Below are 27,582 nucleotides of genomic sequence, written 5' to 3'. Positions count from 1 at the left end.
GTTAGAGCTGGTGTCACCCGTGATGATCACACAGCCGGGGCGGTGCAGAGGTGCTTTCTCCTCGGGAGGAAAAGGCCTGGCTACTTCCTGAAGCTGCTCTGGGCCAGGGAAAGCAGCATGGAAGAAGGGTAAGGGCGCCAGCAGTCCTATTCTGCCACCTGCATCTGTTCTAGGCTTTTCTTCCTCTCAGAGCTGCCCGTGGGTCCTTTCGTGTCTCTTTGTGTCACACGTGGGATGAGGAGGGACGGGAGGACATCAGACTCTACTGTTAGCTGTCCCTGACATGGGACCCGTGGGGGACGAGCCCTCCTGTGCCCTCCTGTGCCCTCCTGTGCCATGGGAATTCCTCCAGGCAGGGTGGCTGCGGATGCTGTGTTTTGTAGAGCGCAGCTCACGGGATCTACTGATGGGGAAAGCTTCCCTGCTTTCATTTTAACTCCTCCCTGCAGCCACCCGGTGTCCAGCTGAGTCAGAGGGGCCCGGGCCACCCGAGCATCCCTGGCTCAGAGCAGCTGCCCTCCCTCCCGCCCAAAAGGCAGGAAGTGTCGGGTTTTCACTATGACATGTCGCAGCTGAGATGGGATGCTCACACCAGCGTGGGTAAAAAGGACAGCCAGATGTGCCTGGGGGTGCCAGCCAGGGCAGGGAAGAGCTCCTGCTGCTTGCAGGGAGAGGGTGAGGGAGGAGGATGATGGTTGCCCATAGGGGAAGGCAGCACGAGGCTCAAGATGGCTCCGTGAAACTTCCGCCTCCAGCTGCTGGGTCTGAGGGGCTCTGGGCACGCAGGGAGAGCTGGGCTGGGCTGCTTTCCTTCAAGAATCCTCCTGCAGGGACAAGGGGAACGGGCTGGACTGAGCGTGGCTCTGGTTAGGACTGTGCAGCAGCATCCAGGAGGCTTTGGCTGAAAATCGGGTTCATTCCGCTGAGCTTGGGACATCCCTGCCTGCTGCCCTGGCCTGCACTGCTGGGGTTGTGGGCACTGCCCCCACCGTGGGCCACGGGGGCGTCCAGGGCTGTGGTCCCTCATGATGGGCTCTGGAGGGCTCTGGTCCTCAGTGTCCCCCACATGATGGTGCTGGGGGTCTCTGGTCCTCAGTGTCCCTCATGATGAGCTCTGGTCCTGTGTGTCCTCCCCATGATGGTTCTGGGGGACTCTGGTCCTCAGTGTCCCCCCAGTATTGGTTCCAGGGGGCTCTGGTTCTGTGGGTCCCTCACAGTGGCCCCTTGGGGTCTCTGGTCCTGTGTGTCCCCATGATGCTTCTGGGGGGCTCTGGTCCTGTGTGTCCCTCACAAGGGACCCTGGAGTCCTGTGGGCTCTGGGGCTCTCTGGTCCCTGCTGTGCTGCTGGGAGGGAGTTGGGATTGAGGGATTCCTTGTACAGCTGCTTTGCTGGAGTGAGATGGCACAGCACAGCACAGCACAGCATGGCACAGCACAGCACGGCACAGCACGGCACAGCATGGCACAGCACAGCAGGGCACAGCACAGTACAGCACAGCACAGCACAGCACAGCAGGGCACAGCACGGCACGGCACAGCACAGCACAGCAGGGCACAGTACAGCACAGCACAGCACAGCACGGCACGGCACGGCACGGCACAGCACGGCACAGCACAGCACAGCACAGCATGGCACAGTACGGCACAGCACAGCACAGCACAGCACGGCACAGCACAGCATGGCACAGCACAGCACAGCACGGCACAGCACAGCACAGCACAGCACAGCACAGCACAGCATGGCACAGTACGGCACAGCACAGCACAGCACAGCACGGCACAGCACAGCACGGCACAGCACAGCACGGCACAGCAGGGCACAGCACAGCACAGTACAGCACAGCATGGCACGGCACAGCACAGCACAGCACAGCACAGCACAGCAGGGCACAGCAGGGCACAGCACAGCAGGGCACAGCACAGCACAGCACAGCACAGCACAACGCAGCACAGCACAGCACAGCACAGCACAGCACAGCATGGCATGGCACAGCACAGCACAGCACAGCACAGCACAGCACGGCACAGCAGGGCACAGCACAGCACAGTACAGCACAGCATGGCACGGCACAGCACAGCACAGCACAGCACAGCACAGCAGGGCACAGCAGGGCACAGCACAGCAGGGCACAGCACAGCACAGCACAGCACAGCACAACGCAGCACAGCACAGCACAGCACAGCACAGCACAGCATGGCATGGCACAGCACAGCACAGCACGGCACAGCACAGCACAGCACGGCACAGCACAGCACAGCAGGGCACAGCATGGCACAGCACAGCACAGCACAGCACAGCACGGCACAGCACAGCACAGCACGGCACGGCACAGCACAGCACAGCACAGCACGGCACAGCACAGCACAGCACGGCACAGCACAGCACAGCAGGGCACAGCACAGCACAGCACAGCACGGCACAGCACAGCACAGCAGGGCACAGCACAGCACAGCACGGCACAGCACGGCACAGCACAGCACAGCACAGCACGGCACAGCACGGCACAGCACAGCACAGCACGCTGGCAGTGCTAACCCTGCTGTTTCTTTTTGCCCCCAGAGTGATTTATCCTCTGTCGGACTCCCCCACTGTGAAGATGTCCCAGTCATCCCCAGCTGATGAAGGCGCCACGTTCGAGCACCTCTGGAGCACGCTGTAAGTGGGGTGTGGTCATTCCCCATGGGGGGTGTTCAGAGGCAGCAGTGGCTCTTTGACAGAGACAGATTTCCTTTTGCATCCTCTACTTTCCACAGAAGCCTTTGCCTCCTGGCAGATTTTGCTCTCTGGTTTCAGACTCTGCTCAGGACATTCCGTTTGCCATGTCTGTCTCATGGGTAGCTCCCTCCTGGCTGCAGTGCTCCAGGGCAGCATGGAGACAGTGTCAGGGCCAGAGCAGAACTCCCCTCAAGCTGGGACCCTTAATTCCAAAATTAAACATCTTCCAGCCCCGCCAAGATGTTTGCAAGTCTTCTGGCCTTTGAGCCTCATGCTCTAATCCAGCAAGGGAGAAGGATTGTGCTTCATTTAATCTTCTTCCTCCCTTGGTCCTCTCACGTAAAGACATCCCAAGGTGACAGATATGCTGGAGTAGCTGGGTGGATGCAGAATTTCCTACATCTACTGCTCTGCCAGGTGGAAATAAAAGCAGAGGATGGAGGGAGAAGTTGGGAAAGGGACAAGGTTTGAGGGGACTGCAAGTTGCTGGGGGGGTGGTGGTGGCACAGGCTGAGTTGGAGAGCTGGGAGATGACTGTGCCCTCACCTTCTGCTCAGGGAACCAGACAGCACCTACTTCGACCTCCCTCCAGCCAACCCCAGCAGCAACAATGAGGTCTCCAGCCACACGGAGGTCACAATGGACGTGTTCCAGATGAGAGGCATGACTGACTCGGTGATGGTGAGTGTGCTTAGACAGCAGGGATGGGGACCTGAACCGGGCACACACTTGATTTCCCTGCAGGGGTGGGCTCGGGGCTCTGGGGGAGGCACTGGGGTGTTTGCTGGTTCATAAACCAACCTTGCTGGCACTGGTGCAGGGCTAATCAATGGCACAAGGGTCAGTAAACCCGGCTATTTGTTGTTAGATAGCATCAGTGCAGGCAGCAGCAGGGCCCCGGAGCTCTAGGGGAGTACAGGACAGCAGCAGTGTCATTCGCTCGGGGACAAACGCTGTGGAGTAAAAGCCATTTGTGACCTGCTGCGGAGGCAGAGCTGCTAGAGGGGCACGCTGTGCTCGCAGCTCTGCTCCCACCACAGCCCCAGGTCCGTGGCACTGCCCTTCCTGCCAGAAGCCTTTGCTTCTGTCTGAGACAAAGTCTTGGAAAAGCATCGCAGGCATACGAGACATCCCGGCCGCTTGTGCGTGTTCAGCGGAGCCCGGGAGCATCCCTGAGGCTGCCCCGGCTGTTGGCTGCATTTCCCTGCAAGGAGACGCTGTTTCCCTCTGGAAAATCGCTGTTTCCTTCCAGAAAGTCGCTGTTTCCCTCCAGAAAGTCACCGTTTCCCTCGCCGACAGCTTGCCTCCCCTCCCCCAGCCTCTTTTCCCTCGCTTTCCGCTCGCTTTCCCTCCTTTCCCCGGCCTTTCACAGCGGGCAGGAGCTGAGCAGAGTGCTGCTAATTGTGGCTGTGCCCCTCGCTGAGCGAGCCCTCGCCTTTCTCCTCGCTCCTGCTGTAACCAAAGCCGAGCCCGGCGGGGTTGGAGCAGCCTGGGGTGCAGGACAAGAAGTGCTCTGCTAAGGGGATGCCAGCAGCCTGAGGGGAAGGCAAGAGAAGGGATAGGCTGTGGAGGGACCGCTCAGTCCATGCTGATTCCCGCTGTCCTTGGCACATATTGGTGCCAGAGTGGTGCTGATGCTTGGTGGCACTAAGCAAGTTACCCCAACGCTCTGTCAGGCATCTATCCCTGACTATTCCTGTCTATCCCTCTAGATATCCATCCATCCATCCATCCATCCATCCATCCATCCATCCTCACCCATGCGTGTCTATCCATCCAAATAAAGACAACTCCATATCTCCCAGACACGGAGCTCTTGCAGAGTCACTGCCCTGCCTGGTCAGTGTGAGGCTGGGCACCTCAGTGTGCTGGGGACAGGTGCCAGCCCAGCAGATCTCCAGCCCCGTGTGGCTGGAAGCACCTTTTGGGAGCGGGATCCGAGCAGGTTTGGTGGTGGAGCTGGACCCCTGCTCTCCCTGCATTGGCAGTGGTTGGTATCGCCCAGTCCATCACTGGGCAAGCTGGGGCCTGCCCTGTGCTTTAATGAATAGTCATGAGGGACAGAAGGGGTGGGCCCCGTTTTGTTGTTGGATGCAGCGAGTTGACAGAACTAAGGGAGATGAAAAAAGCAAGAAAGCCAACAGACGGCGGCACACGGGTGGCCAGCGCAGCATCCCTGGCGCTGCCCGCCCGGCCCCGCTCCCGCGCTCCTTCCTCCCACCCCGGCCGCCGCCCCGACCCCATGACTCCCAGGGCAGGAGGCTTCCCCGTGCTCCGTGAACCCCGAGACAACTAAAATGCTCTACATCAGCGACCCGATGCAGCATTACACCACGGTAGGTGCTGCTTGCTACGGACGGGCTTTGCTTTGATGCTCTTCTTAGAATTATCCTCCACTTCTGGGGCACCTGCTCTGGCTCTGCCTGCCCAGCCTGGGTGCTGCTGCCCAGGATGCTCCAGGGGTTGTCCCAGTGCATGCCTGTCCCTGTCCTGCAGCTGCTGGAGGACCTGGAGCTGGTCCAGCCCTGCTCGTGTTGGTGCAGGATGCTGCAGCCTCGGCAGTCACTGCTCCTCTTGCTTTGCCCCATCTGCTGCTTGCAGAGCCCAAGGTGTGATTTAAAGCTCAGGTGCCGGGAGTGCAGGGTCCCTTAGTTGTGTGTGCACAGGTGGGAAGGGTGTCAGCCAGAGCATCCATCCAAGGAACACATGGAGGTGCTGGACACCAGCAGCACCACTTTGTCATCCCAGCTGAGCCCACACCACACACCTGCCTCCCCAGGCAGGCTTCCCCTCCCTGGTGGGAATCTCTAGGAGGGCAGGGTAGGTGAAGCTGTACCTGTGCTGCAGGTAATACATTTCCAGCCCTGTCCTCAAGCGCTGAGGTTGTTTCCTTAGGGAAAAGGGGTTTGTGTCTGTCCCTGGCATTCGGAGCCGTCCAGCACAGGCACAGAGGGAGTTGGAGATAGAAGGAAATCCCTTCATTCCTGATTTTACCTTAAGTGTGTCGGTACCAAGCCCGTGTGTCCCATTGTTGGGGCTGTTCCATGGGAGGTCGTTGCTGCAGTTGTGTGAATAATTATCCCTGTGGGTGTATGTACATATTTACACACACATACACAAACACCCCTGCCTTCAATTAGTCTATTAGGGGAATGTTTCCACAATTTCAGCAATTTTGAACAGCAAGTCTGTGTTTTTGCCCATGCACCTGACTCTGGTTCTCTGTGCCAGCAGATTCCCAAATTCTGGGCACTCAGGGTGCTGCCTCTTGCTTTGTGCTCAGGCAGCCCCGCTCGGAGCAGCCAGTCTGGCTGGCAGAGGTGATACCCTGGGTCTCATATCTCACCATTCTTCCTGAGGGAAGGTTTTCTCCCACATGGAGCTCAGGATGCTCCATTCTGTAGTGGGTCCCCATTCACTTGCCCATTCACAGCTACAGGCTTCAGCCATGAACGGTCCTGTCTCAGCATGGGAACAAAACAGCTCAGCCCTGATACTCCTGGGTCAGCTGGGCTGTGAGCAGCCCCATCCAGCAGCAATCCCTTTTCCCTTGCTGCTGTTCTCCTGGTTGATCCCTCAGCTTTGCCTGTGCCACCTCCCAGGCTCTGCCCTGCCCGCAGTCCCTGCAGCAGCTGCATTTCCCAGATGGATGGCAAGAGCTTTCCTAATGTGCCTGTTTTGCCAGAGTTTCTCATAAGTTTTTCACCAGGTAAAGCCTGGATTAAGGAAAGCTTGACTTGTCTTTGGCTGGGCTATTTATAGAGCGGTGAGGAGGAATAGAGGGATTTGGGCACATATTTTAGGGGAGAAAATGGCTGGATGCGTAAAAGCAAGCCAGATCTTGTTCAGCATTCCTCCAGTTAGTCACAGGCTCCAACGACCTTGTGAGAGATGCAGGCAACAGGAGAACTTCCCTGGAGAAGGATGATTGCCTTTAAACCATTCCACATCGAAGAGGGTTGGGTGAGGTTGGGATCCCAAGTTAAAACACGTTTTCTGATTCCTGAGCCGTGAGCCTTGCAGCCCTTTGGAGAAGGCTGAACCTGCTGGCTGTGCCCACGGCTGCTTCCACAGCTTTTGGCTTCCCAGAGCTGCCCCAATGGGTGCTGGGGACAGGGACAGTCCCTGCCAGGCATGAGGGCAACCCAGGGGGGCTCTGTCCCAGTGCTGGTAGCCAGGATGGCACACGGCAATGCACCCAACACTGAGCATGGTCACCAGCACTGCCTCTGGGGCTGCAGGGTGAGAGCAACCCCTGAGCAATTTGGGAATTGCAGATTTCTGGGAGAAAAACCCATCCCACTTGCTCTGAGAAACAGTTGTATTTGAATCTGATTTTCTAATGAAATAGTAAGATCACTTTAGCTGCACGGCTCTTGGGAATGTCGCTGTGCTTGGGCTGTGCCTGTGGGCAAAGGAGCTGCCGGCTCTTATTGGAAGAACCTGACAGTAATTGGTCAGAGGAGGAATAAGGAAAAAAATGTAAAAAAGTAATGATTTGGTCCAACAGGACTGGAATAAGAGCCAGGACCTGCCTAAGTGGGTCCATTTGCCCTGTGACTTTGCTGCAGCGCTCTGCATTGCAGCCGTGTGCTTTGTAGGTTTGAGGTTTCCCCCAAATTAGAGCTGCATCAGGCACTGGGAGCAGATATCCCGCTGGGAAACCAGCTACCAACCAGCTCGGGGCTGGCTGGCTCGGGGAAGCCCGGGAGTGGTGTGGGGTGTGTGTCCGTGACCAGGGAACACAGGAGGGACAGGCCAGAAAAGAGGCTGGAAAACGGGACGGCCGCTCGGAATCGCCGTCGCGATGTCGCGATGTCATCGCCAGCGAGTGCTGCTCACCTTGGCAGGGTGGCTTCACCGTGCTGTGACACTCTGGCTGCTGGAAGGGACAGCGGGGAGCAGAGCCCTGCGTGCAGGACAGGGCTGTCACTGCCCACCTACAGCGGAGCATTCCCCACACCTGAGCAAACCCCACAACATCCCTGCCCTCTCCCCACTGTCAGAAGCGTGGCTTTCCCGAGGCAGGTGCTCTAGAAATCCGGGATTGCGGCACCTCGCTGCCTCCAGCGAGGATGGAGCAGCTCGAGGGGGGTGATTTAAGTACACGGATTTCATCCCTCACACAAGTGGTGACCTGTCAGAAAACCCGAGCCACCCAGACCAGCTCTTTTGACTCCCCTCCCGCACGCTGGCCCTTTAAGGAGGCTGTAACAGGACACCCCAGCCCTGGAGAAAGGTGGCTGAGGTTTCCCTGTCTCTAAACTGGCTGGTGTTTTCTTTTTTCCCTCCTCCCCTTTTCCCTTCCTCCAGTCCCAGTTCAATTTGCTGAACAACAGCATGGATCAGAGCATCGGCAGCAGAGCAGCCTCCACCAGCCCCTACAGCTCCGAGCACACCTCCAATGTCCCAACGCATTCGCCCTACTCGCAGCCCAGCTCTACCTTCGACGCCATGTCCCCGGCCCCCGTCATCCCCTCCAACACCGACTACCCTGGTCCCCACCACTTCGAGGTGACCTTCCAGCAATCCAGCACCGCCAAGTCAGCCACCTGGACAGTAAGTTGCATTCTTCTACCTTGGCTGGGTAGATGCTCAGCATGGCCGAGCGCGTCCTCACCGCCAGCACCCAAGGCGGCGGCGGTGGGGAGGCTGGCACGGGGCAGCTGCGGGATGCAGCCACCACTGATGGTGACTTCGCTGGCACAGGTGGTGGCCCTGGGAAGGAAAGCGTGCTGGAAACATCCGTGCTGGCTTTCCAGGGGGTTTCTCCCAAAGGGGTGTGAAGCACAGCGGCTGGATGTCACTTCTCTCGTGGCGATTCCCTAAATTGTGGATAAATGTCCTCTGAAAAGAAATGTCCTGGGGAAGTACCTGCCTTGTTCTCACGGTGCTTCCCGGCATATTTGCCAGCGGGTGCTGTCAGAGGCGAGGCCGTGGGCGAGAGGGACCTTTGCCGGCACCGTTCCCAGCTGTGCTGTAAATGTCATTTACAGTCCTTCTCCCTCCCGTATTATAGGGGTAACTTAATCCCTACAAGTCACAGCAAATAACAGAGCAGGGTTTTAAGCGCAGTAGGTTTTGATGCACAGAGGGATGGCTGCACAGTCCCTGCTGTCCGCTCGGGAGCCGGGATGCAGGTTTGGTCCACGGCTGCTCCCACTGCCCTCCTGCTGCCCGGCACGGGAGAGCTCTGCGAGCAGGGACCCAGGGGCCGGGCAGAGCACACGGGAGCTGCTTTTTTTTTTTGTGGCAAAAGGTCCCAAATTGGCAGCCCGGCTGCTGGCTCAGCGCGGCGTTTTTAAGGAGAACCAGCACTTGTGGCCAGTGGCACGAGTGTCAATTCCACAGCGGGTACCTCTGGAGTACCCGGGAGAGCAGCTCTCCACGCTTGAGCCGGGCGGGTTTTCTCCTCTGGGAAGCACTGGCAGAGCAGAAGGTTGGGATGGGACGACTGACACCCCGCAGGAGCAGCAGAGTTTCCTCCGGGGCTGCGGTTTGACATTGTCATGGAACGGGCAGAGCAGCCCAGCGATATTTAAGCCCCGGGTGTGATAATGATCTTTGTTTTCGGAAGGTGATGTGTTTAATTGCCAAGACAGTCCCTCCTGCGGGAGACAGAAAGCATCCTCGGATGCTGTCGTGCAGGGACACCCCGGGCAGCGGCCGGCTGGATGCTCCCGGTTATCCTGGGGAGGATGCGGGACAGGACGGGCTGTGGCAGCAGCCGCAGCGCTGGGGCTGTGTCCTGCCGAAGCCAATGAGTGCGTGGAGTGGGAAAGCAGCAGCGAGCCGGCAGCGATCGGGCGTTTGAAAGCAGCCGAATTCCCGGCTGGTGCAGTCCAGCAGCTTCCCCGCGGGCGGTGGCTGCTGCTTCACACGGAGCGCGGACTCGGGACAGCGCCGTGGTTAAGCGCCCTGCCCTCGCAGGGGTGGTTAAGTCTCCACTCTTTCCACTGTCTTTCCTTGCGGCATTTCATTAGGAAGTGAGTGAAGCGGAGGTGCTCGGACAGGATGTGATTCCAGCCCACTTCTATCCCTGCTGGGGGATAACTGCTGTCAGCCACAGGTAAAGCTGCACAGGGACCGGAGGCATTCCCGTGCCCTAAAGCATCCGGATGGAAACCGAAACAAGGCACTGCAGCGTGTCTTGTCCCGGCACGTAGGGATGGGGGCCAGAACATGTCCGATGCTCGCTTGCCACTGTCCCCATCTAGGAGTGCTGTGGGATGCCTTTGGGGTGGAGCGGACACAGCGCAGCAGGGCTCCCCTCCTTAAAGCCATCCCATTCCCCGGGATCTTTCCACAGTTCTAACTAAAGGGAGCTCAGGCTGTCTCGCATCACTCTGTGCTGACTGTTCTCCTGTAGCTGTGTCCCACTGGGAGCTCGGCTCACCAGGACAGGATGTGGCTGTTTTTCCCAAGCCTTTGTGGGAGTTCAGGGTAGGCAGTGCAACACGAAGCCCTCCCAGCCTTGGGGGAGCAGCTGGACCCGGGAGCTGCCCGGAGAACGGGCTCATTCCAGGGGTGGCTGGGAGCATCTTTGGAGGATGCATCCACCAGCCACGGCTGCAAGGAGAGGTCCTGGGGAGGGTCCAGAGTGAGGATTTGAATGCCTGAAGTGGCTTTAACACTTGGGAAGACAGTCAGAGGTGTGTGGCCCTCTGAGCCACAATGCTGCAGTGGCTGCATCCCCCAGAGCAGGTTGGCTGCAGGGCCAATGCCCACCTGCACTGGAGCTGAGCCCTGTGGAGAGCAGCAGTGGGTTGGCGGCACCTGGCACCCTGGAGAGCACAGGGGATGTTTCATTTGAAGCAGTGATTCCTGCAGGATTGCCCAGGTGGGTGCAGCATATCCAGCTTGCCAAGGTGCCACATGAGGAATGGTCCTGCTGCGGTGACAGCTGGTGTCCTCCTGGCTGGGGCTGTCACAGGCATGGTCAGTGCTGGAAGATGAGGCCACTGCCTTCCTCCAACTCACTGTGAGCTCTGCAGTGCCACTGCCACGCCTGAGAGTTCGTCCTGGTTTAACAGGGAAAGGAGGTCAGCAAAACAAATGTGTTCTGTGTTGTCCGTGAGCTCAGAAATAACTGTGTGATCCTCCACAGGAGCTGGGAATAGACACCTAAGGTAAGGAAAAGCCATTGGGAAAGGCAGATACTTGGGAAGGGAAGGTGAATGTCTGGTGAGTAGGGCTGGGGACAGAAAGGGACATCTGACAGAGCAGTGATGGCCACACCAAGCACAGCAGCACCAACCATCCTGGTGCTCTGCATGACACGCGTGCTTTGGGGCAGCACTTGGGAAGAACCAACCCTGCCTGTTCCTTCTGGGGAAGCCTCATGGCTTTTGGATACGCTGAGCTTTGCTACACCCAATAATTCCTGCCAGGATGGTTGATCCATTTCCACCAAGCACTGACCACAAGCTCAGCAGAGCCAACATGCTGGGCAGCATTTTGGAGCAGTGAGGGGTCTGCTGCACTGGAAGGAGTCTCAGCTGAAGGTCTCCTGCAATCTGGGGTTGAATCATGGAGGATCTGGCCACAGAGGAAGGGACAGCTGGTGAGCAGGCAATGCCAAAACAAATGGCTGGTGTGAGTCATCTTGTCAAAAGATTTGGCATCATTTTTTGATATAGTCACGAGCTTTGGTTGATGGAAGCGTGTAGCCCAATGGCCTCCTGGTTTTGAGGGGTTTTGACTTGAATCCCTCTGGGAGATGTGGCATTACCATTCTCCCTCACTGAGGAGAGGAGGCTCCTAAGGACCAGGTGAGCTGGCCCCTCTAGAGTGCTGGACAAACACTTGCTCTGCAGGACTGGGCAAATCAGTGTCACCTGGGCAGGGATGTTCCCAAGCCCTGTCCACACACGGTGCTCCTGCCCACACTTCAAACCCTCTATTGACAAAACAGACATGGCCTGGGAGGGAGATGTGAAGAAAATGAACAGTTTGGAATGGATGCTCTGTAAAGCAATACCACAGAAACGTTCTGCATGGAAGCTCCCCCCAAGAAGAGCGAGGGGGCTCGATCGTGGTGTGCCCAGGAGATGATTCCTGATAGCAGCCAGCTCTTTAATCTAATAGCAAAAGACATAATGAGATCCAGCACTTGGAAGCTGAAGCCAGGCAAATTCAGACTAGAAACAAGGAGGTATATTTTTTTTTTTAGCAGTGAGGATAATTAACCATAGGAACAATTTACCAAAGAATGTGGTGGATTCTCCCAACTCCTGAAGGATTCAAATGAGGAGTCTGCATATCTCTCCAGAGATAAGATGTGCTTTAACAGACACCCTTGACTCAATGCAGGAGGAGGAGGAAGGGGTCTGAGGGTAGCAGTGTGGGCAATGGAACCAGAATGTCATCAGCTGCTCTCTCTTGCTTCAAAATGCTGATTTTCTGATTTTAGAAAAGAGGTGAATGCAAAAGGGTGAAGCCTTGGGACTGACATTACCCATCTCTGTCCTTGCAGAGGGACTTTGAGCAGCGGTGGGTGACACTGGTGTCCCGACCCCCGGGCTGAGCTCTGACCAGCTCCGGACGGCAGCAGCCGCACCAGCCCATACTGTGGGAAGCCCTCCAGGCTGCTGCCACCTCCCTTTTCATTTTTAATGGCCTTCTTATCGCAGAGAGCAACGGCCAGATGCCGAAAATAAGGTTTTCCCTGCGGGTTGGAAGCCCCCCTCCGGCAGGCTGAGCACCGGGAGCTGCGGCACGGCAAGACGGGGCACGCCGGCATCCTGCCCGGCCGCCGGCGGCACCGCGGCTCCGCTGCCCGGAGCTGCCCGGACACGCTGCAGCCGCAGCCCATCGCGGCGGTTTTCTCGCCGCAGCCCCTCGCCACGCCAGCCAGCTGGTAACTGACGGATAATTAGGATTTTTCTCAAGTCGGGCTGGCGGCGGAGCGGGGCTCCCTCCGCGCCGGACGCTGTCACATGTGCCAGAGCTGCAGAGGCGTTAATGGGGTCTTTGGCCTCCCGCGGCCAAAGGGACTGCAAAGGGACGTGGGGGCTCGAGCCCACGGTGTGGGGCAGCTGCCTGGGCTCACACGGAGCCCCTGGAGCCGGGGGGAGATGGACAAACCCCCGAGCAGGCAGGCAGGGGGGTCTCTGACACAGGCATGGAGGGTCTGAACCACACCCAGGGTCTTGTTGCTGTTTCGGGGAGCAAAGAGCCTGCGAGGGAAAGGCTGGACAGGAGGAGAGCTGCTCCTGCTCCCATGGATGGCTGTCCAGCAGTCACCCACTGCATCCTGTGCTCTGCATCCCAGTGCTCGGCCAGTGGGAGATGGCAGCGTGGAACTGGTTCCGCTTGCTTGATAGATCTTGCATCAGGAGCATGAGCACTGGGGAGCTGAAATGCTTTTTCTGGGCCTGACTGAATGAGGAGGATGGGAGTAACTGGTGTGCTGGGAGGCAGGTTCTCCCTTGCTGGTTGCTGTTTGTTGTTTTTTGGGGTAGAGGCAGATATGAAGAGGAGGGAAAATTCTTCAGGAACATCTCTGTACCACAAACCCCCTCTGCAAACTCTCTCTGGCACCTTCCCATATCCCAGAGAGGTTGCTGTCCAACAGCCATAGCCTGGAGATGATTTGGGCAGAAACAGCTGAGGACACCCTGAGTAGCTGTGCAGATAAGCATGGATATTTTGGTGTGCCAGAAGTAGGAAAGCAACCTCAGCACCAGCCTGCTCCAGAGCCCATGGAAGCCAACCACTGGAGGCTTTCCACCAGCTCTCTCAGGGTGTGTATGAGGCTCCAGGAGCTCCAGACACAATGGAATTAAGAAAAAAGGCAAAGGAATTCGGTGTGTGATGTTCCAACACGACCCTGCTATCAGTTCCACTATCTTGAACGTGTCTGGTATGCACAGGTCAAGGGAATGGCTTCCTGGCAATGCTGCTCCATTGGGAAGGCAAAGCTCCCAAGCAGGAGAGGTGGGAGAGGGTTGGGAGCCCTGATCTCTGGTGCATGGGAGGGGGAAAGGATGCTGGTGTGCCCTTGGCAAACCCACACGCTGCCCATGCCCACTCCAGGCAGTGGCTGAGACAGAGCAGAGGAGCAGCCCCTTCTGCATGGCACAGCCCTCCTGGGATGCTCCAGAGCCAGTGGTTTCCCCCTAACTCCTGCTCTTGCTGTGCTGGTTTTCACATTTCCTTCCCAGCAGCAATTCCCAAGGCCAACTCAGCCTCCTCTTCCCTTCCCTGTCCTCCCAGCCTGCTCCCTGCATCCTTGGCAGTGTGAAGTAACCTTCTTGCTGGATTTGTGGCTTCCTTTTTTGGGTGGGAGGGAGCTCTGGGCTGGCTTGGTCAGGGGATCTGAGTATCCACCACACAGAGGGAGTCAGACCTACCAGAAGAGATTAAACCCTCAGAGTGCTAGTGTTGGATCAGTAGTGAGTGAGAGAGATCCCAGCTGGAAGTTATTTTAAGGATGTGCTCACTGGGGAAGGCAGGGAGAGGAGTCCTTTGGGGATGAACCAAGGAATTTTAATTAGCAGTAATGGCATGCTAATTAGGTAGAAGAACACAGGCTGGAGCACAGGGAGCCTCCCTGTGCTGCTCTGCTGCAGGTCCCAGAGACCTCAGTGGTCTGTAGGGCTGGGGGACCTGTGGGGGACAGAGGTCCCCTGCAGCTAATGATGGCTGGGGTGATCAGGGGGCTCTGCTGAGTGCCTTGAGACCCCCTGTCCTGGGCACAGCTGGTGGTGGCTTGGTGTCACCCCAAGGCATTACTGTCATGGTACTGGGACCACAGGCAGGTGGGTGTTGGGGCATCCCTTATGGCCATCACCCCAGCCCATCACTGCTGTGGTGCAGGGACTGGAGGCACAGGGAGCTGAGTGTTGGGGATCCCTTCTGGCCATCACCCATACTCATCATTATTGTGGCACAGGGAATGGAGACATGGGGAGATGGGTTTTGGGCCATCCCTTATGGCCATCACCCCAGTCCATCACTGCTGTGGTGCAGGGACTGGAGGCACAGGGCACCAGGGTACCTCCTACAGCCATCCCCAGGGCAATATCCCCCCAGTCCAGCCCACCTGTGTGCTGGACAGGTACCTCAGGCCCCGCTGGACACTTCCCTCTCCTCTCAGACACCAGAAGTACTCAAACCTGGCTCGTAGTAAATGAGCAACAAAGTAGCTTGGGGAGGAATTTCCAGCTCAGTGAGGAGTTTACAGGCCGGTGATTAAAAAATAGTTATTAAAAAAAAATTAGACAGAGAAAAAAAAATTAGCTGTGCCGCCGGCACGTCTTCCAGGATCTGTCGTAACAGATTCGTCCGAGCCGGTTAACGGTATTTGCGGTTTGCAAGATGCTACATGTCTGGGGAAGATGACAGACACGTTATTATCACCTCTCGCCTGCGATCTGCCCCAACCTGTCCCAGGATGCAGCTCCGCAGCTGCTTGCCGGGGAGTGCAAGGAAATTAGCAGCCGGAGGCAGCACTTTTCTTCTCTCTCCCTTGCCAGGCCAGTGGCTTTATTGGGGATCCATTGACTGCAGTCCTGGACACGTCTTGAGTAAAGCTAATGAGAAGCCTGGAATGTAGGAGAAGAGGAGGAGGAGGAGGTGGCTGGTAGGGAGGAGGGTGGGGAGGATTTGTGGAAAAAGCAATTGTTGAGCAAATCATTTCCTTCTAGAGGGAAAGGAGGCTTTGGCTGCGCCTTCCCCAACAGGCAAGTCTAGACGCTTAGGTGTCAACAGTTGAAGATAAATAAGATTTTATCAGCTCCAAATCTGTTGGGACACATCCTCCTAGCGGTTCTGCTGCCCAGGGACGGCCAGGCAAGATGGACTTCGCCAGGAAGTCTTTCCAGCAGAGGATTCAGGTTATTTTTTGTGTGAGGCTGTCAGCATCCATAGGGAAAACCACCTCTCCCAGCTCATTTCCTGTGTGGGGAGGAGGCCCTGGGGCCGAGTGGTGGTGGCCTCTGGAGTCATCTCCTGGTCCTCTCTCAGGGTGGGCAGTGATGGATGCTGAGGCTCCACTCAACACTGCATCCACAAGCCATTGTGGGCATTCCCTCAGTGGAATCTTGTGGTGTTCAGAACATTTCCTTGGGGCAGCAGCACCAGGATAACCAGGATAACCATGGTGAAGCCTCACAGTGGCCAGTGGCACCATGGGGTGACTGGTTTATGTCCTGTTCCATCTGGCAATGGTGCAGCATGGTCTCATCTCACCCAAAAAGCAGATGCATTTCAAACACATCCAAAGGGCCTTTGTGGTACCAAGCTCTTGGGGAAACAGATCTTAGAGCTGATAGCCTAGTAGGAGTTAAATAATTTGGCTTTTCCATTTTTTTGGCTTATTCCTAGTACTCTGGACAAACAGCAGTAGCAGGGAAGGGACAGAGACAGAGCTGGCATCACAGTATCAGCCCAGAAGTTGAGGGAAACACTGGAAGCTGCAGGAAATCCCAAAGGAATAGAGGTTCTGTGTGTTTCCACGGGCTCCGGGGGAGACTGTCAGTGGTGCTGCTGCTCCTCACTGTTCAAGCAACCCAGCATCCACAAGCCACAGAAACCATTTGTGTTCCTCAAACACATGGTAACACTCAGTAACAGACAGATGACCTGAGTCCTAATGTAACCGTGGAGACAGGCACCAGTGGTCCCCAGGGTAGGGCAGGGTGTGGAGACACACACAGGAGATGCCCAGGGAAGAACATACCCTGGCTTCTTTTTAGGTGGGAAAGGAATCCTGGAGCTGAGGTCTGGACCTGCCATGAAGGGGTTCAGGTGCCCCAAAATGTTGTTTCTATGCCTGGCAGCAAGCTGGCCACAGCTCAAGTGACCTGAGCTTTGGCTGTGACCCAGCTGCCACATGTGGCCAGTCCTGAGAGGTCAGTTTGACTAAACACTGCAGAATGGGAAGGATGTGGGGTGAACAGACTGAGGTTCCCCCCGTGCAGGTGGCAGGAACACAGCCATGGCACACAGAAAGCCAAGCAGCAGTGCCCGTTTGAGATTAAATCCCAGCATTTTGATATCTGGATTCTGCTCTGCCACTGCCTCATGTCACACTTGAGGAGCACATGGTGCCTGTGGTCCTTGCAGGGTGCTGTGCAGGGTACGGCTGTGCTGGGAGGTACCAGGACCTTAGGTGATGCAGCACAGCCCGCAGAGATGTGCATGGGGCCGATAATTATCAAGTACAGATAATGGAGGAGAGAGGTGTCTGCCCAGGGACACTCTACATAGTGCAGGTTTTGCTCTCCCCTACAGAGAGTGTGCATTGCCAAGCTGGGGATGCAGCTCAGCTGGGGATGCAGAACCTCCTGGATCCCAAAACCACAATGCTGGTTGTCCTGGTGGCCATGAGCAGCCTGGGTCTGTGGGGCCAGGAGCATTCAGCCCTGGCTACGGCTGGAGATGTGGCACAGGACAGCTCCACAGGGAAAGGAATCTGGATCACGGCCACCCAGGGCACAGCCTGGACTTTTCTTGCCCAGAATTATCAGCAGGGAGTTCCTTAAAAGAATAGTTTTTTTTATTGTGGAGGGACCTTTGAAGGCGATCCCGGAGCTGTTGGGACACGATAAGGTTATCAGCAGAGGCAAGTCTGCACGGAGCAGCCGCCTTCCCCCTTCGGGGCATCACTCTGCTATTTAACAGAGATTTATCCATGTCATAACATGGTATAATGAGAGAATTTGTTACCAAAGAACTTGCCATAATGCACCTCTGCTCTTCCAGAGCAGTTATAGTTCCCAGGCATGTTGAGGGCTGCCCGGGAATGTCTACATGAAAAGATCCTTTGACAGGAGTTGTCAGTATTTTAACACCTGGCAAGGAAGAGCCCCCTCCAAATAACCCTTGTTTTGCCATGGTGGCTCTTCTAAACGAGGGTGTTAAACCCCATCGTGGTGGGTGAGTGTGTCCCGTGAGCTGTAGCCACATGGGAGTTTCCAGCCAGGCAGAGCAGAGTCACCACATTGTGAGTGGAGCCCACGCTTCCAGCTCAGGCCTGATCCCTGAGAATCCCTGCTGGGGATGCAGGGTCACACCCTGAAAGCTAACCTGGCCATGGAGTCAAGGTGTAGTCAGCATCATCCGGTATGAGTGCAAAATTTGGGATTTCAGTAGGGGTTTCCAAGCATCCTCACTTGTTGGGAGAGTCCTAGTGCCTACAAAAATAAGGATTAATTCTTGCTGTCAGGTTCAAGTGCTTGTTACGCCTCTCCAGTGACCACAGCATCTTCCTGCTCCCCCCAGCACTGAGCAGGTTCTGATTTTGGGACACCTAGGACACCCCATGGAGCCTCCAGAAACTGGTACCTGCAGCTGGCCACCACCAGTGCAGTACTGGAGGAGCTGCAGGAGCTGCTGCTGTTTGCCTTGGTGGATCCTCTGCCCTTTATGTCTTCCCAGAACTTCAACAGACACCACCTAAAGGAGACAAACCTGGCAATGGTTCCTGTTGTTTGTCCTGTCCCAGTCCTGGTGGTGGGAGCTCAGCCACGGGTGGATCTACTCCTGCAGCCAGGGCAGCTGATCTGGGAGACACAAATCCTTCCTGCTTGATCACAGCTGCACTGGGACATGCTCACAGCCAGGAAAAGTGGGGACTGAGCCATCACTGTCAGCCCCTGAACACCCTCCAGCCCTGTGCTAAGCCTGTTTTGGGCAGCCCCAGCTCAGGAACTGCCCAACATGGGGAGAGCAGAGCCTCCTCTCGGCACACCTGTATTTGGATGGCTCAGGACAAGCTTTAACATCCCCACAAATGCTCTGCACGGTGGTATTTTTTTGGCACCAGGCGCTGTGTTGTGGGGATGAGATAAAATACCTGGAGCAGGAACATGCCCTGCCATGCAGGGACGGGCTGCTCCGAGCACAGGGGTGGGCTGGTGTATAGCAAACACATTCCTTGCGAGATGGAAAACAGCATGGCACGGCTGAGGTGGAAGGGAATTGCACATCCCCACACCTGGACAGTTCCTGGAAGGTGAAGGACAGGCTCTCCTTCCCCAGCCCTGCTCTGGAGGGACACACACTGCAGGCCTTGGAGCTTCTCCCATCCAACGGCCTTGTGAGACAAGTCTGCCACCAGCAAAACTCACTGTGCCCTCACGGGGAGGAATTTGGTGGCCACAGACCACTTTCTACTCAGGAGTGACTGCTGGCACTGCCTCCAGCTGCCACCGAGCCTCCTCCTCCCACAGCCAACCTGGGCAGTGGTCCCCATCATGTCCCTACCCTGTCCCCTCCATGAACCACTGGTGCTGCAAAGGATTGAGTCAGGACCAGGACAAACCCATCTGTGTCAGAACTAAGCTCCCAGGTCCTGCCTAATCAGCTGTGACACCGCTAATGGCACCAAGCATGATTTCCTCAGGCTGTGGTGTGTCAGTGCCCTGAGTGCTCCGTCTGTGAGAACAGACTCAGGAATGTTTCCAAAATGGGCTGAGTGATGCACAAATGAGGGTTTTGCTGATTTTCAGTGAGATCCCCTCTGTCTCAGTGCAGTGGTGCCCTGCACTGTCAGAGCCCTTGCCCATCTGGGAAACCCTTGCCTGCCCCAAGAGGTGGCTGTATCTGGTTTATGTGGAAAGCAGATACCACATAGTGTGGGTGAAATTGTCAGATTCCAACATTTCCAGGGCAAAGGGAAGAGAAGGAAGCCGTGCCTTTACACCAGAGCAGCAGAGGAAGCTGAGGCTGTTCGGGGGATCACCCTCCACCCCACCAGAGATGCTCACCTGAGGGATGTCTCCTGTTTTCCAGTACTCCCCGCTGCTGAAGAAGCTCTACTGTCAGATCGCCAAGACATGCCCCATCCAGATCAAGGTGTCCACCTCACCGCCCCCGGGCACCATCATCCGGGCTATGCCCGTCTACAAGAAGGCAGAGCACGTCACAGAGGTGGTGAAACGCTGCCCCAACCACGAGCTCGGCCGCGACTTCAATGACGGTGAGGGCTCCGAGCTGTCGCCACGGCCTGGGGCATGTCCCTGGTGTCACAGCTCAGGTGTGCACGGGAGGAGCGCCCTGGGCAGCCATGGCTCTAACTGCAGGTTTGCCTTGCAGGCCAGTCAGCCCCTGCCAGCCACCTCATCCGGGTGGAAGGCAACAACCTGTCCCAGTACATGGATGACCCAGTGACAGGGCGGCAGAGCGTGATGGTGCCCTACGAGCCCCCGCAGGTACCCGGCTGCTCGCGGCGGGGAGAAGGACCAGCCCCTGCCTCCCTGGTTTGGGCTGCTTGGCCCAATGTCCTCCTTGCCCTGACACATCTAAGACCACTCTGTGCTCGTCCCCGGCACTGGTGGCACCTACACTCCAGAACCTGCAGCTCCCAGCCCTGGGAAGCATCCCAGAGCAGCCTGGTCTTGGGAAGTGGGGTGTAACAGGATACCCCCTCCACTCCTCCCCTGGGTGCCCCCACAGTCCTTGTACAGTCCCCTCTTTCCAGCTGGGACCATCCCCACACTATCCCAAATGTTCCCCTGCTCATCCTGCCAAAGCACCAGCCCCGTGCCAGAGGGTCCAGCCTTGATTCTTCACTCCCTGGGATCCCAGCCTGCCTCCCCTCCTCTTCTTCACTCCCGGGGATCCCAGCCTGCCTCCCCCCATCACTCCCCACTCAGCACCTGCTCTCCCCTCCTGGGCAGGTGGGGACCGAGTTCACCACCATCCTGTACAACTTCATGTGCAACAGCAGCTGCGTGGGAGGGATGAACAGAAGGCCCATCCTCATCATCATCACCCTGGAGACGAGAGAGTGAGTGGCTGCGGCAGCAGGGATGGGCATCCCTCCCACTGCGGGAGGGCTGGGGAAGGAACCCTCCCCTGCAGGGAACATCCCAGGGAACGGGATGGGGCAGCCCCAGCTCGTTGCACAGCAATGCTCCCCTCTGCCAGCTTAGAGAAGGGCTGGCACAGAGGGACCGGGCACCCAGCCCAGCAGCTGGAGCCTTCCTCTGCCCCAGGAGCGCCTCTCCCCCAGGAGCCAGCTGCTCAGGGGCCCCGTTGCTCGCTGAGGGTCGCTGATCTGGTTTCTGCCCAGACCGAGTCCCAGTGCCCTTCCCAGGGGGAAGCAGGGCCACTGATTGCGCTGTTCTCCCAGTGGCCAGGTCCTGGGGAGGAGATCCTTCGAGGGGCGGATCTGTGCCTGTCCCGGCAGGGACCGCAAAGCCGACGAGGATCATTTCCGAGAGCAGCAAGCCCTGAACGAGAGCACGGCCAAGAACGGCAACGCCAACAAGCGCAGTGAGTCCCTTGACAGGGGTGGGGAGCTCCCTGCCCTCCAGAAGTCTGGGCTCAAATCCACACTCGGGGATGATACTTTGGCCTTTCTCCACTAAATCTCATAAATCGGACCCCACCCTGCTCCTCGCAGAGCCAAAGATGCCTGTGCATGGCTCTCATGGCTGGATATACTTATTCATTATTGACAATAACAAAGGGACACTGCCATGCCAGGGCCCAGGGGAATTCTTTTAGCATCCTGCACAGCTTGAGGTGCTCCCTGCCATGTTCTGTCTTCCACGACTCTAGCAATTCTCTTCCCCTCTCCTCTCCAGCCTTCAAGCAGAGCCCCCAGGGCATCCCAGCGCTGGGCACTGGCATTAAGAAACGGAGGCACGGGGAGGAGGAGATGTACTACGTGCCTGTAAGTGTGGGTGAGCTGCAATGGGGTCAGAAATCTGCTTGGGACAGCGGTGGCATCGTCCCCTCTGCCAGAAGCACCTTGGGGAGGGAATGTCAGGCAGGTTGGGGCTGCTCGGGTTCCTGTAGGACAGCAGGGGCCTTGGGAATAGGAGCAAAAGCATCCATGGACACACACGTTCAAGGGACTGTGGCATCCCAAACAGTCCCTGGCCACAGTGACAGTCGGTCTGGGTGGAAAAAAGGGAGCATGAGGAATTGGCCAGGTGGGACAGGAATAAAGCAAAGTCCTGGTCATGTTCCCTCCTCCAGGTGCGAGGCCGGGAGAACTTTGAGATCCTGATGAAGATAAAGGAGAGCCTGGAGCTGGTGGAGCTGGTCCCGCAGCAGCTGGTGGATTCCTACCGGCAGCAGCAGCAGCAGCTCCTGCAGAGGCAGTGAGTCCTGCCCCAGCCCCCGAGACCCTCACAGGCCCCAAGACCCTCACAGCCTCCGAGACTTTCACAGCCTCCGAGACCCTCACAGCCCCTGAGACCCTCACAGCCCCTGAGACCTTCACAGCCTCCGAGACCCTCACAGCCCCTGAGACCTTCACAGCCTCCGAGACCCTCACAGCCCCTGAGACCTTCACAGCCTCCGAGACCCTCACAGCCCCTGAGACCTTCACAGCCTCCGAGACCCTCACAGCCCCTGAGACCCTCACAGCTCCTGAGACCTTCACAGCCTCTGAGACCATCAGAGCACATGAGACCCCAAAGTCCCAGACACCCTCACAGCCCCAAAGACTCCCCTAATCCCAGAGACCCTCACAGTCCCTGAGAACCCCCCAGTCCTCCAGGCCCCTGCAGCCTCCTGAGATCCCCACCGTTCTGAGACCTCCACCATCACTGAGGCCTCCAGGGTCCCTAAGATCCCCACAGTCCCCCAGAGCCCTGAAGCTCCTCAAGACTCCTGCAGCTCCTGAGACCCCCACAGTTCCTGAGACTGCCACAGCCCCTAATGCCCCTACAGCCCCCCAGACCCCTGCAGCCCCTTGAGACCCCCCACAGCCCATGAGCACCCTTGCTAGGGAGGCTGGATAGGCTGGGAGGGAGCTCCAGGCCAGAGCAGGGCAGCTCCATCCTACTCACCCCAGTCTGACCAGTGTGTTCCCTCCGCAAACAGGAGCCAGCTGCAGACACCTTCCTCCTACGGCCCTGTCCTTTCCCCCATGAATAAAGTCCACGGTGGAGGAATCAACAAGCTGCCCTCTGTGAACCAGCTGGTGGGGCAGCCTGCCCAGCATGGCTCCAGTTCTGCACCCGGCCTGGGCCCCATGGGTACGTCCTCTGTCAGCAGGCCGAGCACAGGGCTCTCCCTGCCCAGGAGTGAGGGTTATCAGGTCTGGGTGGTGTCTAATGGGTGCATTTGTTGCCACTGCCCAGGACCCGGAATGCTGAACAGCCACCCCATGCAGACCAATGGAGAAATGAATGGGGGCCACTCATCCCAATCCATGGTGTCTGGGTCTCACTGCACCCCCCCGCCACCCTACAACGCCGACCCCAGCCTCGTCAGGTAGGGAAGGCACCTGGTGTCCTGTCTGTCTTGTCCTCTGTTCCTTGCTGTGTCCCTCATTCTAACCTTCCCATCTGTCTGGCAACTGGTCAACTGGCCACTGGCCCCAACTGAGAAATCACTGCTGTTCCTCTCACCTCAGCAACCAAAGCCCAGCTACCAATCAGTCAGAAACCCTTACTGCCCTCATACAGCTCCCTGGGAATCCATCCCTGATCAATTAGAAATTAAGTACATCCTAAAGAGGGTCTTGTCCTTCCTGTCCAATGACATGTAGCTTTATGAGCTTTCCTCTTCCCCTTCCAGCAACACCTGGAAATGGGTCCATGTGGCTTATTTCAATCCGAAATGCATTAACAGCTCTGCGGGTTTTAAATTAAATTAATTCATTTTAATTAATTAATTAAATCAAAACTTCTGCAGGTTTTGGCCTTTAAAAATGTTTTGACAGACCTTGGGCCAGCATCCACACAGGGCAGGGCCCAGGGCATGCCCTGATCCCCTTCCCCAGTAACTTGAGCTCCCTCATATTATGAGTTCCTGAGCCAAAATCTCAGACAATCAGGAGAAAAACATCTGTAGTTTTAGGAATGAAGACAACCCCACATTGTGCTTTGACCTTAGTGCCAGTGGGGCACCCATGGTGCTCTCCACATCCCCCACCTGACATGGTCTATCCCACAGAGTGGGACACAGCTATTGTTCATGAGAACTTAATGCCACTTTATTTTCCAAACTCTCTCTGCAGTTTTTTAACAGGATTGGGGTGTCCAAACTGCATCGACTATTTCACCTCACAAGGGTTACAGAATATTTACCACCTGCAGAACCTATCCATAGAGGTAAATGCTTTGGGGAGATCTGTTCTTACCACTTGTTTCCCACAGCTGTTGGTCTGAAAAGCAAAACCAAAAGTGTTTTGGAGGAAGGGAAACCTGTGCCCCAACCCCTCACACAGAATGTGTTCCCAGGATTGATGCCTGTCATTCCTGTCCCCTTGATGATCCTTTGGAGACAGAGCTATTGCTCAGTAAAAATCACAACCAGTACCAAAAAACCACAATCAGTCTCAACTGCTTCCTCCAGACTCTCAGAAACAACAGAGATCAAAGATCCCCGGGCCAGAGCTCAGGGAGATTTTCCACCTAACACAGAGAACACAGCTGAGGTGCTCAGTGGAAGATCCCATATCCCACGGAGCCAGCAGGGACACCTCACTGCAGCTCAGGGAGGTTTAATCTAGTCTCACCTCTTCCCCTGCTAAGCTTTAGAATGAAGAAGGCTGAAGTCTAGAATGAAATAGCCCAGGTCAGGCAAAAGCTGTCAGGAAAAGCATGGAGGGGATGCTGGAAATACCTGTGTGTGCCCAGAGCATCAGCCTCTGCTGCTGCCACACTCTGGTGCTGGTACCAGGGGTGGAGCCGGAGCTGTTCCCCAGCCCATCAGAGGAACAAAAAAAAAGAAAAACAAAAAACAATCCTGAGTCCTTTGAGCCATGGAAAACCCTGTAAATCCCCGAGTTGGTGTTTTGACTGAGACAGAGCTCCTGCCTGACCCTGTTTTGACCTCGTTTTGCCCCAGGCAGGTGTAGCAGTGTCTCTACCTGGCAGCTACAACACCCCGGCGGGAGAGATGATGATTTGTCACTGGTGGCTGGGGCCAGTTGTGTAACCTGAGCCTGGTTTTGGACCATTTGCTGAACTAACTCCATAACCGCCTGTCAGCTGTCCACAGGAACATTTAGGAATGGCCAAAACTTGTGTCAGGGCAGAGCTGTGTGTCTGAGTCGGCGTTTGTAGCTACTAATTGCATACTTGCTGTCTGCTCCGGTTAACGCTCCCGTGAGTCTCTGTGTTGGCATTAACATGGATCCCTGGCAGCTCCCCCCTGTGCTGGTGTGTGTCCTGGCACACATCCCCAGTCTGAGGTCACCCACCTCAGTGCTCGAGGCTGGTGCTGCTCCAGCCTCCTGGGCCAGGACCAGAGCAGAGGCCATCCCAAGTGCACAGCCACAAGGATGCTCCACACGCTGCTCTACAACTTGTGCTCAAGGGGAATGATCCCTTCCTCCCCTCCCATTTCCACATCAGTTTGATGTGAACCCTTCCCAAAACAACAACAAAAAGTCTCCAACCTGCAAAGCTGCGGTTGAGTAACTGGGTTACAAACAAGAAATAACCCAGGGGATGATGCACCCATGGCCATGGCGGGAGGTCCAGCTCTGCTCTGTTGGGCATTGCACCCACGTGTCTCCCCAAAAGCATAACCTGGGGCTCTGTCCTGCTGGTACAGTCCCATCTCTGCCAGCCGTGCCTTAGCGGTGTTGTCCTTGCAGGATCTCGCGGCACTGAAGATCCCGGAGCAGTACCGGATGATCATCTGGCGGGGCCTGCAGGAGCTCAAGCAGAGCCACGACTACGGGGCGCAGCAGCTGATCCGCTCCAGCAGCAACGCCTCCACCATCTCCATCGGCAGCTCGGGCGAGCTGCAGCGGCAGCGGGTGATGGAGGCCGTGCACTTCCGCGTGCGCCACACCATCACCATCCCCAACCGCGGCGCGGCCGACGACTGGGCCGACTTCGGCTTCGACCTCCCGGACTGCAAATCCCGCAAACAGTCCATAAAGGAGGAGTTCACGGAGGGAGAGATCAACTGAGGGGCTCCAGAGGTGGCAGTGAGACGCCGGCGGGGTGACAAACCCCCCCCTCAAAATGTATTTGCAGCCTTGGGCACCTGGAGAAGTTTAATTTTGTTATCCAGGGGAACTGCAGGCCCTGAGCCAGGCAGGAGGTGCCTGCCTGGGGAGGAAACTGGAAGTGAGGAGGAGGAGGAGGAAGGAAAGGAGGAAGGCAGCCGAGCCAGCTCAGCAGCCAGAGCGGGATTTCTACCTGCCCATGGCACAGGAGGCACTGTGTGATTTGTGTTTTCCTGGAGCATCCCTGCATCCAGCGGTGTAAGGACAGCACATTTTTCTCATCCCTGCTCACCATCCGTGTTCTCCGTAGTGTCCCAGACTGAGAGGGCTTTGTCACTGCAACAGGCTCAGCCCTGAGCTGTGCAGGCATTGCCAGGGACTGGTGTGAAGCCACGTCCTGCATTTCCATGGACTGCCAAACACACCCCTTCCCTCAGCCCTCTGTAGAGCCAGAAAGACCCTGTTTGTCCATTACCAACGTGTCCTTGTACTTAAAGGTTGGTGTATATAAACAGAATGTACATACAGTAAACTCGTTGTGCTGTAAGGAGAGAGAAAGATTTATTTTCATGTAAGCTATAAAAATTGATACTGACTCCTGAGACACCACAGTGTCAAGTAAATTAATTCCATGTTGTAGCATGCAAACATGCAGAGAATCCTGTCTCCAGCCTTATATATTCAAAACTCAGTTTTTTGTATCTCCTCTGAATCTCTTGCATGCAGTTGTGGAGGAGGGAGTGATTGTCCTGGGAAGTCAGAGGTCTGGATAATCCTTCCCTGCTCCCTTGGGGAGTTTTGTTGACAGGTCAGACCTGACAAGCTGGAATGTCATGGTGTAAATTCCATCTCTTTGGAGCATGGCATGGACTGGCTGCCCAGTTCTCTTCTGTTCCTCATCATTTTCTCCAGCTGCAATTTCTCTGTTGATTCAGATGGGGAAAAAAGCCTTCACAGAAAGCAAGGACACAAATAGGTGTGTTCCCTCCCTGAATGTTTATTCCCTACACATTTGGGAAGGTAATGTCCCAGAACAGGTCTTGAAAAGGCACTGGAAGTCACAGAAGCTGTCGCTGTGGGAGGGAGGGCAGGGAGCTTCTGCATCTGCCCCCTCAGCCCTGGGTCACTCGAGATTTTGGACAGCCTGAGAGAATCTGCACAGAGATGATGCTGCCCAGCACATTCCCACTGCTGCACTCTCCCTCTGGAAGCCTCCAAAGGCAGCCCTGCACCTGCTTCCCATCACCCCCAGGCTGGGCAAGGGGCTGGATACCCTTCCTAAAGCCCTGGAGCCTCTAATCAAGAGCAGAAGAGCTCAAGTCCCACCAGGGCTCACATGAGATGTGACTTCTCCTCCAGGCAGGCAGTGGCTGTTCCCTCTCCAAAGGGGACAGGAGTGTGACCACTGGATGTGCTGCACTCACAGCCCTGGGCCTGGGATGCTCCTCCAAGGCCCTGTCTGGGTGTCCCACAGCAGCTCTGAGCCTTCAGCACACAGAGGTTGTTGCCTCTTGTCCCTCCTCTTCCTCGGGTACTGGTGAGCTGCAGGTGCAGTCACCATCCCTGGGGCCATCCCACCTCTCACACCACAGGGACTGGGAACCTTTGGGGTTGGGAACTCCCCTGGCATGGCTGACAGTGAATCTGTGTCCCCAGGAAATGGCTCAGTAAAGCACTTTAATGCTTTAAATCTTTTGCAACAACCACTCACATTTCCAGCGTTCCCGGGGCTGTTCCCGGCAGTATTAATGGATCACTCCATGGTAGGAATTGTATTTTTTATAATGTTATCTTTGGAAAATGTGTTATTTTTATAGCTGTGGTTTCTCTTTTGTTTTGTTTTGGGTTGTTTTTTTGTTGTTGAGTTTTTTTTTTTGTTTTGTTTTCTGGGTTTTTTTTTTTTTTTTGCAACACAATAAAAGCACACGTGGGAATTCTTGCATCTGGAAATTAAAACTGGAAGAAAGTACCCTCTTAACCCAGAGTAAAC

General features: G+C 56.4%; 1 protein-coding gene and 1 long non-coding RNA gene across 4 annotated transcripts; one reads left to right on the top strand and one right to left on the bottom strand.

Moving 5' to 3' along the window:
• On the top strand, nt 1–26,157 carry TP73 (tumor protein p73). Of its 3 annotated transcripts, none has more exons than XM_068171634.1 (14): nt 1–128; nt 2,561–2,656; nt 3,274–3,397; nt 8,030–8,275; nt 19,457–19,643; nt 19,760–19,875; nt 20,344–20,453; nt 20,799–20,941; nt 21,256–21,350; nt 21,653–21,777; nt 22,505–22,659; nt 22,765–22,897; nt 23,646–23,739; nt 25,233–26,157. In XM_068171634.1, exons 1-14 carry the CDS (start codon nt 118–120, stop codon nt 25,551–25,553), a joined length of 1,956 nt encoding a protein of 651 aa, XP_068027735.1. In that variant the 5' UTR covers nt 1–117; the 3' UTR covers nt 25,554–26,157. The 3 variants fall into 3 exon arrangements, with proteins under 3 accessions (XP_068027735.1, XP_068027733.1, XP_068027734.1); XM_068171632.1 differs by having other exon boundaries at nt 23–128; nt 21,256–21,344; XM_068171633.1 differs by lacking the exon at nt 23,646–23,739 and having other exon boundaries at nt 23–128; nt 25,233–25,379.
• Nucleotides 17,090–20,615, bottom strand: LOC137461867 (uncharacterized). Its single transcript, XR_010993514.1, has 3 exons — nt 20,323–20,615; nt 19,432–19,566; nt 17,090–17,856 (listed from the first exon to the last, which is right to left on the bottom strand). It is a non-coding gene; the product is annotated as an uncharacterized lncRNA (long non-coding RNA).
• Nucleotides 26,158–27,582: the final 1,425 nt, after the last annotated feature.

Source organism: Anomalospiza imberbis, chromosome 23, assembly GCF_031753505.1.
Source record: "Anomalospiza imberbis isolate Cuckoo-Finch-1a 21T00152 chromosome 23, ASM3175350v1, whole genome shotgun sequence".
Taxonomy (NCBI): domain Eukaryota; kingdom Metazoa; phylum Chordata; class Aves; order Passeriformes; family Viduidae; genus Anomalospiza; species Anomalospiza imberbis.
Note: the sequence above shows the minus strand (reverse complement) of the source record. Positions and strands in the feature narration are given on the sequence as shown.

What these genes read in the sequence shown, in the direction of transcription:
- TP73 (XM_068171634.1), top strand. An exon ending in CGGCCGCGACTTCAATGACG is followed by an intron (nt 19,644 to 19,759) that starts GTGAGGGCTCCG and finishes TTTGCCTTGCAG; the next exon opens with GCCAGTCAGCCCCTGCCAGC. An exon ending in CAGCAGCTCCTGCAGAGGCA is followed by an intron (nt 21,778 to 22,504) that starts GTGAGTCCTGCC and finishes CTCCGCAAACAG; the next exon opens with GAGCCAGCTGCAGACACCTT.